Here is a 13,048-nt window from a genome sequence, read left to right as displayed (position 1 = left end):
TGGAAAGGCAGATATACAGAGAGGAGGAGAGACAGAGAGAAAGATCTTCCATCCGATGATTCACTCCCCAAATGATTCACTACCCAAGTGAGTGCAATGGCCAATGCTGCGTCGATCCAAAGCCAGGAGCCAGAAACTTATTCCAGGTCTCCCACATGGGTGCAGAGTCCCAAGGCTTTGGGCCGTCCTCGACTGCTTTCCCAGGCCCCAAGCAGGAAGCTGGATGGGAAGTGGAGCTGCCAGGATTAGAACCAGAGCCCACATGGGATCCCGGCACATTCAAGGTGAGAACTTTAGCCACTAGGCCACGCTGCTGGGCCCGCAGTTTTCTTGTTATAGCCAGTTAATGCATTGCTCTAAGGTGTTAATTTTACTTTTTTTTTTTTAATTCGAAAGTCAGAGATACAGAGAGGAGGAGAGACAGAAATCTTCTATCCGTTGATTCACTCCCCAAGTGGCTGTAACAGCTGGAGCTGAGCTGATCCGAAGCCAGGCGCCTGGAGCCTCTTCTAGGTCTCCCACGCAGGTGCAAGGTCCCAAGGCTTTGGGCTGTCCTCGACTGCTTTCTCAGGCCACAAGCAAGAAGCTGGATGGGAAGCGGGGCTGCCGGATATAAAGTGGTGCCCAGATGATATCTTGGCACGTGCAAGGCGAGGATTTTAGCTGCTAGGCTGTTGCTCCTGACCCATGATTTTACTTCTTAAGCCTCAGTCTACAGCCTTCCAAACCATGAGACACAAGGGCTCTTTTTATGTAACTGCTGAATCAACTCAAAGGGCAAACTTAATGTCTGCCTGCTGTCCAGTCACAGCCTTAAATAGGTGCTTTTCCCCACTTTTTTTTTTGCAGTATCTTAGTTACCACTGTCCTCCTCAAACTCTCCCCTGCCGCTGGGGTGGCCTTGCTGAAGCTGGAACTGTGTATCACCCTGGTGCTTGCAACAGCCCTCATTCTTCCCCGCCGCCGGCTGTGGAGGTCAGAATAGCAGGAGAGGCCGACTGTTGCTTAGGCTGTACGGCCTGCAGCCTGCCTTTGATGCCCCTAAGCCCCACCGTTTCCAGTCTTAAGTCACGGCAGTGCGTCTTTCTGAGTGTGCTGCTGCTGCTCCCACCTGCGCAGCTTCATGGTCATTGCAAGTTCATGCTGAGATCCCCAGCTGGATGACTTCTCTTCCTTACTGTGTCCATCATGGCATGTTCTCATCACTTGAGGGGTCACACGTGGGACCGTTAGGACTTCAGAAGTAGCAAAACAGAAAATGACTCCCAGCCCAAGGCACCCGGACACTTGCGGTAGCTAACCTGTAGAGAAGGGAGTTTTGATTTTTACAAGTTTGTAAGCCATTCAGCCAATGTTTCACATGAATTTGGACACAGAAGTACAACGCAATGAGGACGCATTTTCCTCACATCTGCTAAGCTAACAAACTTGTTTTGCTAATGTGTCATCCTAGGGAACATGTGATGCAGTTGGGATTCTCAAACTGCTGATGACCCCGTAATACAGTAAAAATGTTTTTGAAAAACAATTTGGGGCCCGGCGGCGTGGACTAGCAGCTAAAGTCCTCGCTTTGAACGCCCCGGGATCCCATATGGGCGCCGGTTCTAATCCCGGCAGCTCCACTTCCCATCCAGCTCCCTGCTTGTGGCCTGGGAAAGCAGTGGAGGACGGCCCAATGCATTGGGACCCTGCACCTGCGTGGGAGACCTGGAAGAGGTTCCTGGTTCCCAGCTTCGGATTGGCACAGTACCAGCCGTTGTGCTCACTTGGGGAGTGAATCATCGGACGGAAGACCTACCTCTCTCTCTCTCCTCTCTGTATATCACACTTTGTAATAAAAATAAATAAATCTTTGAAAAAACAATTTGGCAATGTGTAGTGCAACCCACAAAAATACCTCTTGTCTCATTAATATCATCTCTGGGAACTTTTTAAAAAATTTTTAAATTGAGGGACAAGTAAGCATTGACAACAGAATGTGCCAGCATTATTTTAGTACATATCTGATCAGAGACCAGTGTCTGAAGACATTTGGAAATGTCTGTGTGCTTGGGTGAATCTACCCAAGGCAGGTTACACCCAGGAAAGGGAATGATTGTTAATACCTGCAACAACGTAAGAAAAGGTTTGATAATAATAGGGAATGACCAAGAGCAGCATGCCAAATTCTCTCTTTATAATTGTATTTTAGAAGTATTTAGGGGCCTGGTGCAATAGGGTAGCAGCTAAAGTCCTCGCCTTGAAAGCGCCAGGATCCCATATGGACACATGTTCTAATCCTGGCAGCTCCGCTTCCCTTCCACCTCCCTGCCTGTGACCTGGGAAAGCAGTTGAGGACAGCCCAAAGCTTTGAGACCCTGTACCCATGTAGGAGACCCGGGAGAAGCTCCTGACTTTGGATCAACTCAGCTTCAGCTGTTCCGGCCCCTTGGGGAGTAAACCAGTAGACGGAAGATCTTTCTATATCGCCTTCTCTGTGTAAATCTTTCCAATAAAAATAAAGAAATCTTAAAAAAAATACATGGCAGCAATAAAGGAGTTGACTGACTGTTCGTGTTTCCACAACAGAGCTTTGAAGGCACCATAGTGTGGGAGAGCCAGGACGTGCTGGGCCTGGTGTCACGGAATCTCCACAGAGTGACGGTGAATGATGGCGGAGGAGTGCTCAGAGTCATCACAGTAAGGCATCTTCAGTATTATCATTTTTACATCATTTAGTAACTTTTTTGGCTTTTTCTTTTAATGCATAAAAGTGCCTTAAAATTTATTTCACGTGAGTTTAGGCAGCATGAAACAGTGATTATATATTTTTGAGCATATGTAGCAAGAAATATTGAGTTGTCATAGTAATACCTAAAAAATTTTGATGCCCTATATGATTGTATATTAGGGAACATACAATTTGCCTTATGATTGGTGCATGTTTAAATGTAATGTTTCACTGCTTCGGTTTTTTTTTTCCTTTTTAAATTCGAAGTACAGAAGAGAGTGCTCCCATAAGTTGGTTCATGCCGTAAGTGCTGATACAGGTGGGGAGGCCGGGTGCTCAAGCCGGCACTGGAACCACCCCAGGTCTGCAATAGCAGGAAGAGTCAGGACTGAGAGTCACACCCAGTGGCTCTGAAAGGGAACCCAGGCATTTTATCCTCTAGGCCGAGCTCCTACTGCCTCCCGACTTTTTGAATTCACCTTCAACACTTGGTCAGTATTATTCAGAATGTTCACTCTCTGATAGTATCATTGCAGTTAAAATGCTATACATGAAAAGATTGTAAAATAAGATTGAATGCTTTTTATTTATATTGTTGAAACAACTCGGATTTCTGACATTCAGATTTCTGCTTTAAGTTTGCTTCAAATTTAAAAGAAATACAAAATTGACAGGTAAATTTCTCAAGGTAAGGATAGGATAATAAAGCATGAGCAGGGCCCGGTGTGGTGGCCTAGTGTTTAAAGTCTTCACCTTGAACGCTGGGATCCCCTATGGGCACCGGTTCTAATCCCGGCCGTCCTGCTTCCCATCCAGTTCCCTGCTTGTGGCCTGGGAAAGCAGTCATGGATGGCCCAAAGCCTTGGGACCCTGCACCCTTGTGGGAGACATGGTGAAATTTCCTGGCTCCTGGCTTCGGATCAGCTCAGCACCGGCCGTTGCAACCATCTGGGGAGTGAATCATCGGATGGAAGATCTTCCTGTCTTTCCTCCTCTCTGTATATTTGTCTTTGCAATAAAAATAAATAAATTTTTAAAAAATATATAACCATACCTAAAGTCATAAACTTCAGGGCAGGCCTATATCCTAGGGTCATGTTGCCTACATTGCATGTCAGGATGTCTGAGTTTGGTTACTGGCCTGTGTTCCAGCTCCAGCTTCCTGCCAGTGTGGACCTTCATAAGCAACAGGTGATAGCTGGAGAGCTTGAGTCACTGCCACTTGGAGGGTCTGAGACCTGGATTGGGCTCCTGGCTCCCGCCTCAGCTGTTGGAGGCACTTGAAGAATGAGCCAGTGGTTGAAAGTGTACTCTCTCTGAAATAAATAATTTTTAAGTAACCATGTGCTTTGCACAGTGGTTTCTTAGATATTCTTTCGTTCTTCTTCATATTCCAATCTCATGATAAGGATACTGTTGCCAATTAAATCATGAGTTTGGTGCATTAAATATTAACCTATTCATATGCATTGATTTCTGCATTATGAAAGGATTATCAAAAAACATTTATTGCAACCTTTTTTTTTAAAGCAGTCATAGTGACAAGCAAAATATGCTCAATTATATGCCCACAGTGGAACTTAGAATCCAGGGAGTGAGAGAGACAAAGTCAGTTTTTATATGTAATTACACACTTAGCTTTATGGCTGTGTTCAGAATTTTATGTTTACTGTGGAAAGTTCTTTATTGAAATAGAGTTCAGTGGAATTTATAGTTGCTTTTTGTTTCCTTCTTCCCTGACAAGTGCCTTTAATATCATGCCTCCTTTTCTATTTATGAAACTTAAAAATATCCAAGATATGCTGAAATTCTTATCTGAGTTGGTTACACTCAATGTAGTAAGTTTACTTTTGAGTTGAGAACCAAGTTCAAGTGTGAATACTCAAAAATAGTTACAGGAGGTTGAAAGATAAATACTCAACTAACTGTAAAAAAACAGGTGATTAGTCTGTTCTGAGAAAGCTCTCCTGTGAAGGAAAGTGCTGATCATAAATGAGCGGAGTTTTTGCTAAGCAGTGCTGTCTCTGCAGCAGGATGCCAGAAATATTTTAGGACCAAACTAAAAGCCAGCTTGAGAGGAAAAAAAAAAAAAACCCAGTAAACAGAAAATGCTACCATTTTCTAACCAAATGAAACAGTATGGAGTATCATACTAAATAACAGCCTTTTACAGGAGGGGTTGCACAGTTTGGTCTTGGCATTGACCTGTTGTCAGTGTTCTGCAGCATTCTCTTCTAGATAATCCCCTTTCTTCCATGTTGAGTTACAAATTTTATATTGCATATAGTACAACTCTGTTGCAAAGATATTTACAAAAGAAGAACCAAGCAATATTCCCTTAAATAGACGAACATGTAAAAAAAGCACTATTGAAAAAAAGCTGAGCCGTAACTATTTGGTCGAGGTCATGGCAGCTAGGGACTGGCTGTGCTACATGTGCCTGCTGGCCTGCAGTGTGCAGAGGCACACAGCCAGGGGAACTTGAGGTGAAGAGAGGCCTAATAACTAAAGCTCCTTGTAGGGTAGGAGGCAGAAAGGACGGTTGCCGGCAGTGGTGCGGTGTCTCTGCACCTGTTAGACCACAGCACTGATCAGTCGTCTGGCTGAACCATTTTAGACAGATTTTTGAATTACAAGAGCTTGGTCATTTCATTGTAAAACATGCCAAAGAGTGTTTGAACTCAGGAGAATTTTCACTCTACCAACTTGGAGGTGGCATTAGTTTGTTTTATTATAATAATTTCTTTTCAGATATTAGGTTGTAAACAGTTGGTTTTTGTACTGTGATGGTAGCAAGTACAAGAACAAGCAGCTGGAATTCTTAACACTACTAAGAATACCTGATCTTAGATAACAGAAATAGTAGCCTGTTAGATGCCAGCCTACTCCAGTGTGCCAGCAAATCTGACATGGATTTATCTGCTGCACAGGAATCATAATGTGGCTTTTGTCCAGGCAGCTTCAAAGTGGAGCAGGTTCTGTTTCAGTGACGGAGCACTGAGCACTTCCATTCTCATTTCTTCCAGGCTGGGGAGGGTGCACTGCCTCGTGAACTCATGGAAGGTGTGGAGGGAGTCGCAGGTGGTTTTATTTATACTATCCAGGGTAAGTTGGCTCCTTGAAAGCATACTGAATCCATATTCTCAGTCTTACTCTGATTATCCTTTGGCATAACATATTTTTGTCATTTAAACAGTATTTTTATTGAAATATAATTCACACATTTAAAAATATTTAGTATATAGTTCATTCACAAGATTCTCATAAAGCGTTTCAGCCATTTCCGTTAATTTAAGGACGTATTCATCACTGCAAAAGAAGCTCCATGCAGATTTACTAGCAATTTCTCCCTGTGGTTTGCTAGCAGCCCCTAAAAATTACTGATCTGATATTTTTCGTTGTCTTGATGATTTAATGAAAGTGGAACCATACAGCATGTGGTCTTTGAGTCTCGCTTCTTTGGTCTGACATGATGTTTTCAAAGTTCATGTTACAGGTGTACCAATACTTCACTTCCTTCCATTGCATAGTTACCCTCATTACGTTTTATGTGTCTGCTCATTAGTTGATAGATATTTGGATTACTTCCACTTTACAGTTATGAATAATTAATTCCCCAGTGAACATTCATATACAAGTTTTGTGTGGTGACGTATTTTTATTTCTTTGGGTTAAGTGTCTGAAGTGGACGTGCTGGGTTGTGTGGCAATTCTTTGTTTCACCAACCGGTTCCAGAGCAGCCACCTCATTTCACATTTCCATGGTTGACCTGTGAGGGTTCCAACCTGTCCATGTCCTCATCAGCACGTAACTTCTGCTTTTCACAGTCCTGTCCTCGTGGGTGTGATGTGGTATCATGACTTCAGCTTGTATTTCCATATGATTAATGATTTTAAGCATATTTTCAATGTACTCACTGGACCTTAGTGTATCCTTCAGATAAATGTCTGTTCAGGGCCTCTGCTTATTTTTACAATTGGATGATTTATTTTCTTATTTTTCAATTCTAAGGATTTTAAAAATATGTTCTAGATATAAGTCACTTATCAGATATAAGACTTTTAAATACTTTTGCTTTGGGGTTGTCTCTGCAGCTTCTTGATGGTGCCATTTAACACATAAAAGTCGTAAGCTGTGATGCAGTCCATTATTATCACTTAGATGGTTGGACTCGCATCTGAGAAACTGCTGAGATCAGAGGTCACAGAGATGTGTGCTTTCTGAGAGGCTGATGGTCAGCACTCGCATGCAGGACTTTGTATGAAATTCATCTTTATAGACAGCATGAAGTAGAGGTCTACCTTTATTCCTTTGCATGTGGAGATCAAGGTGTCCTGGTAGCACTGTGTGAAAGCTGGTGACCGCAGGAATGTGAAGCAGTGCAGCCGCTATGGCACACAATACATTCCATCAGACAACTACAAACAGAACTACCATATGACCCAGAGTCCCACTTCTGAGCATATACCTGAAAGATTTGAAATCGGTTTGTTCAAGAGATCTCTGCGTTCCCGTGTTCATTAAAACACTGTTGAAAACAGTCAAGTTATAGAATCAACCTAGTGTTTACTAACAGATGGATAATATAGGGTATGTGTGTATAATGCAATATTATTCCAGTTTTGAAAAGGTAATTGGCATCCAGCTCCCTGCTTGTGGCCTGGGAGGGCAGTCAAGGACAGCTCAAAGCCTTGGAATCCTGCACCCGCATGGGAGATCCAGAAGAGGCTCCTGGTTCGGGATGGGCTCAGCTCTGGCCGTTGTGGCCACTTGGGGAGTGAATTAGCAGACAGAAGATCTTCTGTCTCTGCTCTTCACTGTGTCTGACTTTCAAATTAAAAAAAGAATAATAAATATTAAAAAAAGTAATTTGGAGGCCAGTGTTTTGACATAATGGATAACGCTGCTGCTTGCTTTGCCAGCATCCTATATGGGCACTGGTTCGTATCCCATCTGCTCCACTTGCAGTCCAGCTCCCTGCTGGCCTGGGAAAAACAATGAAAAATAGCCACCCACATCTTGGCTCAGCCAGTCATTGTGGCCATCTGGAGAGTGAACTAGCAGGTGGAAGATCTCTGTCTCCCTCTCCCTATAATTCTGACTTTGAGAGAAATGCATCTTTTTTAAAAGATAATTTTGCCTTTGCAAGATGAATGGGATTGAATAACATGCTAAGGGAAATAAACTAAACACAAGAAGACATACCACATGTTCTCACTTATCTGGAATTTAAAACAGTTGAACTCATAGAAGCAGAGAGGATGGTAGGTACTGGAGTTTGGGGAGTGTTGAGGGGTGGGAAGCTTGTAATGAAGAGCTACAAAGATGAAAGGAATATGTTCCTTTAGTTGTATTTGAAAGGGGAAGTGACAACTCAGAACCATTGGTTCATTCCTCAGACAACTGCTGTATTTAGGGCTGGACCGGGCTGAAGCTAGAAGTCTGGAACTCCATCCAGGTCTCCTGTGTTGCTAGCAGGGACCCAAGGACTCGAGCCATCCCTTACTGCCTCCCAAGGTGCACATTAGCTGGAACCTTGACTGGAAAGGAGAGGCAGGACTCAACTCCAAGTATTCAGATGTAGGACACAGGCATCCTATGCAGTGACTTAACCTTTTTTCTTTTTCTTTTATTGAGATTGATTCTTCAGCATAGTGGAGATAGCTTATAATTGAATACTGAAGCCAGCAGCATAACATAGCAGGCTAATCCACTACTTGCAGTGCCAGAATCCCATGTTAGAGAGCTGGTTCCTCCATAGCAGCACCTCCCTTTATAATCGATCTCTCTGTTAATGTGCCTGAGAAGGCAGTGGGCAACAGCTTTAGGCACTTGGGCCCCTGCCATCCATATGGGAGACCCTGTTGGAGATCTGCCTCCTGGCTTCAGCCTGGCCCAACCCCTGCAGTAGCAGGTATTTGGAAGGTACGCTGGTAGATAGAAAAACAGTCTGTCCCTTTCTCTCTTGCCCTCCCACACTGCCTTTCACATATATACATGCATGCATACATTTTTAAAAAGATTTATTTATTTGAAACAGATCTGTTGGTTCACTCCCTAGAAGGCTGCAGTGGCTGGGGCTGAGCCAGGTGGAAGCCGGAGCTTTTTTCCCGTCTCCCACATGGGTGGCAGGGGCCTAAGCATTTGGGCCATCTGATGCTGCTTTCCCAGGTCATTAACAGGAGTTGGATCAAAAGTGGGGCAATTGGGACTCAAACCAAAGCCCACAGGGGATGCCAGCATCACAAACCAGGGGCTTTATGTGCTATGCCACAACATGGACCCCAGTAAATATCTTTTTAAAAATAATAGTGTATATTTGAAAGTCACTGAGAATACATTTCAAATGCTCTTGACACAAGAAATTAAACAATTGGGATGACAAATATTTGAGTTTGATGTACTCATTCAGATGCAAAAATCTTCCCTTCCTTCCCTTCTCTCTAATTCTGCCCTCAATGAATATGGGATGTTATTCCATTTATGTCTTCTCAGATATATTAGTGATTTGTTAACTTTGGCTCCATTATAATTTGAATTGAATTCTAGATTGTTCATTTTTATATGGAAATGCGAATGATTTTTGTGTATTGCTCTTGTATGCTGCAACCTTGCTTAACTCATTTGTTAGTTAATAGCTTTGTGGGTACCTTGGGATTTTCTTTATACGTGATCACGTCTCCTGTACATAGAGTTTGTTTTTTTCTATTTGAAAGGAATGGAGAGAGGGTGAGTTACCTTCCATCCACTGGTTCACTCTCCAAATGGCCTTTATGGCCAGGGCTGGGTCTAGAAGTCAGGAGTTCTTGGGAGGCAGGGTCCCAAGCACGCGGGCTGTCTTCTCCTGCTTTCCAAGGCACAGTAGCAGGGAACTGATCGGAAGTGAAGCAGCCAGAACTTGAACCAGCACCCATATAGGATGCTGGTACCACAGGCACTAGCTTTACCTGCTACAGCAGAGTAATGGCCCTGCGTAAAAATGGTTTTGCTGTTGCTTTCAATTTGAATACCTTGGGTTTTTTTCTTATGGAATCATCCTGGATAGAATATACAGTAGAGTGTGTGGAGAAGTGGTTAGAGTGAGCATCCTTTCTTACTCCTGCTGTATTTACTCTTATTTCAGGTTTAGCTTATTAGTTGAAAAGCTTATATTTAATTTCTTCTCTCATGCTGTTGACAACTATTTTCTGCTAAAGTGATTTTGTCACACTTCCCTTTAAGTGTTAAATCGTTTACCTGTATCCTTTATGTTAAAGAAGGGATATTAACAATAGAATGTAAGGAGTCTAAAGGGAAGAGACCTGCTTTGTGACTGTGCTTCTGGAAGCATAGTCTCTGACTCACCTTCATGGAGATAGCCATTAAAAATAGGGTGGAGTCCAGGTAGGTCCGCTCAGAGGTGCGGGTGTCTGAGTCTTCTAGCCACATGGCTGTGACTGGAAGAACCCATGCCGAGCCTGGCTTCCTGCTGGGGATCCCAGCTCCCCATCCACCACACCACAGCAGTGGGTGAATCCTGGGCTTGTGGGCAGTCAGAGTGACAACAGAGCCAGGCTTCACCTGCTGACCACCTGGCTACGAGCTCTGGGGTCTTGGGGGATCTGGAATTACGGCCTAGGGACATCCATGGATAAGGCCATAGTATCTGTATGCATACAGACCAGAGATGGACTCCCAGTGAAAGAATTGAAAGTATCCTAACAGTAAGATGATGAACTCCCTGACAATGTCCATGCCTACATTGTTGGGAAACACTTCACCACCACCATGATGGACTTGCGACTGTTCATGAAGGACATCCATTGTAAACTAGAGGGGAAATAAATGGGGGGGGTGGCATAGGGACCGTGGGGAAAGGCACAGGCAACCCCAAAACCTATGGAACTATATCATAAAACAAAATAAAATGTTAAAAAAAAAAGTTTCCTAGGCCCTACCGCAGACCTCCTGGGACTTCTAGCTTGAGGCCCAGGGTCCTGTATTTTAGTAAGCATTCCTCAGAACCACTGATTTACCCAGATGGTACATTATGGATGAGGATGTTGCAGCCCTGGGGTTACTGGGACGCTGTAATGTGTCCTGTGACTGACATAGTGGCGGAGCAGAAGTCAGGTGTCCTATAGGTCCTCAGGGCCCCACCCCACACTTTCGGTTTGCAGTGAGTGGAGGGCCACACCACTTTATCCTGTCTTCCCCCATGCCTCAGCAGCTGTTTATTTAGGAAGTCTTCAGGTCAGGTTAATTATCTCACTGCTGTATTTTATTGACAAGTATACAGTAATTAGTGGCTGTTTTCAGTGGTTTCCTTTAATGAATGAGACACTAAGAAAATTCTGATCTACTCTGCTTCAGTGAAAAAATGGCTGTCTTAAATTCCTGGATCCTAGAGTAGTTCCTGCACACATCACAAGTTACAAGAGGTATCTTTAAGTCACACTAATCATTGTTATTGTTTCTATTATTAATATCAGAAATAGGAGAGGGTCTTTTGTTAAAATGCCACTTGGAACGCCTGTGTCCCATCTCAGGGCCTGGGTTGAAGTCCTCCCTCCACTCTTCCTGGGTTCCTGCTAACAGCCTGAGCGGCAGTGGGGATGACTGAGTAGCAAGGTTCCCGCCACCCATCTCTGGACTGTCAGGGCATCTGGGAAGTGAACCAGCAGATGGGATCTGTCCCTACCTCCTAACACACACAAATAAGCAAACAAATTGTAATAAGTAAATTTCCTTTGAAAAAAATAGTGCTGTAAAACACATCCAGGTACCAGTTGCTCTGAATTAATACAAGGTAGTTTTGTGATAGTTGTTTGCAATTTTTTTAAAGAAATAAAACATTGCAGGTAGAGTTGAAACCTTCACTTTTAGTTCTCCATTCTGTTTCCCTTGGAGGGGGGCGGATGCACTACCCTCAAATTCACGTAAGCACTGTCTGTCATGCTACATATTTGCATATCTTAAGTAGTTTATAGTTGTGTTTTACAAGCAATAGCGATGGTATAACAGCATGTATACTGTCACTTAGCAATTTTCACTCAGTGTTATATTTTGGGTACCATTCCTTCTAACATGCACAGTCAGGTTAGACAATGTATGCTGTTAGAAGAATCTACCATGCGGTGGCTATTTTCTGTCGGCATTGAGGTTGGTTGCACACCACCCCCATATTTTGTTTCCCGTATTACGAACCCGCTGCCATGAATACCCTGTGACCATGTACAGTGCCGTCTCCGGGACTGGCACCTCCAGCCAGCTTCAGGCCAGATGCTGTCATGCTGCTCTACAAAGCATGTGTCAGTTTACTTTCCCATTAGCCATGTGTGAGCATTCCCACTTCCCTCCCTAAAATGTCTAACAGATACACTGTTCCTGCAAAAAGAGCTTTAGTGTGCATCATTTAAATTCTGGGTCTTAAGTGTGCAATACAAGTACTTTTCTGTAACTCTCCACTTTCCTTGTAGAAGGTGATGCTCTGTTACGCAGCCTTCATTCTCGCCCTCGGAGACTCATTGATCACCTAAGAAGTCTCCACGAGGAAGATGCCTTACTGAAGGAGGAGAGCAGCATCTATGATGATATCGTTTTTGTGGATGTAGTCGACACTTACCGGAATGTTCCCGCAAAACTGCTCAACTTCTATAGCTGGTAGGTTAAAACTGCTGTGCTATTTACTGCTTGATCTTGTTGTTTTGAAATAGCAACATTAAACCAGAAAGGAAAATAAAGAAGTCCAAGACTCCCGAACCCCTGGCATGTGACCTGTTGTGCCCCAGCTCCTTGGGAACACATCTACAAATGCTGCTCCTGTCCTCCTCCACTGACCAGGTCACAGTGTGAAGGGCATGAACTAGTCAAAGTCAGGGCAAAAAATGGATGTGCTGAGTCATTCCTGGACCCCTTGGTTGCCAAGCTCACATTCGCTGAAAATGCGAATTTGGAAATGGTCTCTTTCAGTTGTATTCATACGCAGAGTCCCAAACGACCCTCTTATTCATTTATGCCTGGGTTACTGATTTAGATTCTGTTCAACTGAGTTTCTGCCTTCTACTTCCGTTCTCTTGTCTACCCATTTAAAAACTGCCAGCCTTGATTCAAAACTTTTAAGATTTGTTCAATTTTTATTTGAGAGGCAGATATTAGAGAAGGACAGAAAGATCTCATGTCCATTGGTTCACTCCTCAGATGGCCAAAAGGCAGGAGCTGAGCTGATCTGAAGCCAGGAGCCAGGAGCTTCTTCTGGGTCTCCTACATGAGTGCAGGGTCCCAAGGCTTTGGGCCGTCAGCTGCCCTTTCCCTGACTCTACACAGGGAACTGGATGGGAAATAGAGCAGCCAGGACAT

General features: G+C 43.7%; 1 protein-coding gene across 3 annotated transcripts in view; it reads left to right on the top strand.

The window, feature by feature from the left end:
- The window catches only part of B3GALNT2 (beta-1,3-N-acetylgalactosaminyltransferase 2), a 43,615-nt gene that overhangs the window by 25,263 nt on the left and 5,304 nt on the right, over positions 1–13,048 (top strand). For all 3 annotated transcript variants that reach the window (XM_058669375.1, XM_058669374.1, XM_058669373.1), the window contains exons 6-8: positions 2,569–2,679; positions 5,737–5,815; positions 12,169–12,352. In XM_058669375.1, the coding sequence (XP_058525358.1) occupies positions 2,569–2,679; positions 5,737–5,815; positions 12,169–12,352 (374 nt within the window). The remainder of the gene's footprint in view (positions 1–2,568; positions 2,680–5,736; positions 5,816–12,168; positions 12,353–13,048) is intronic.

This window comes from Ochotona princeps, chromosome 10 (assembly GCF_030435755.1).
Source record: "Ochotona princeps isolate mOchPri1 chromosome 10, mOchPri1.hap1, whole genome shotgun sequence".
Taxonomy (NCBI): domain Eukaryota; kingdom Metazoa; phylum Chordata; class Mammalia; order Lagomorpha; family Ochotonidae; genus Ochotona; species Ochotona princeps.
The sequence above is the reverse complement of the archived record's forward strand: the minus strand, read 5'-3'. Positions and strand labels throughout refer to the sequence as shown.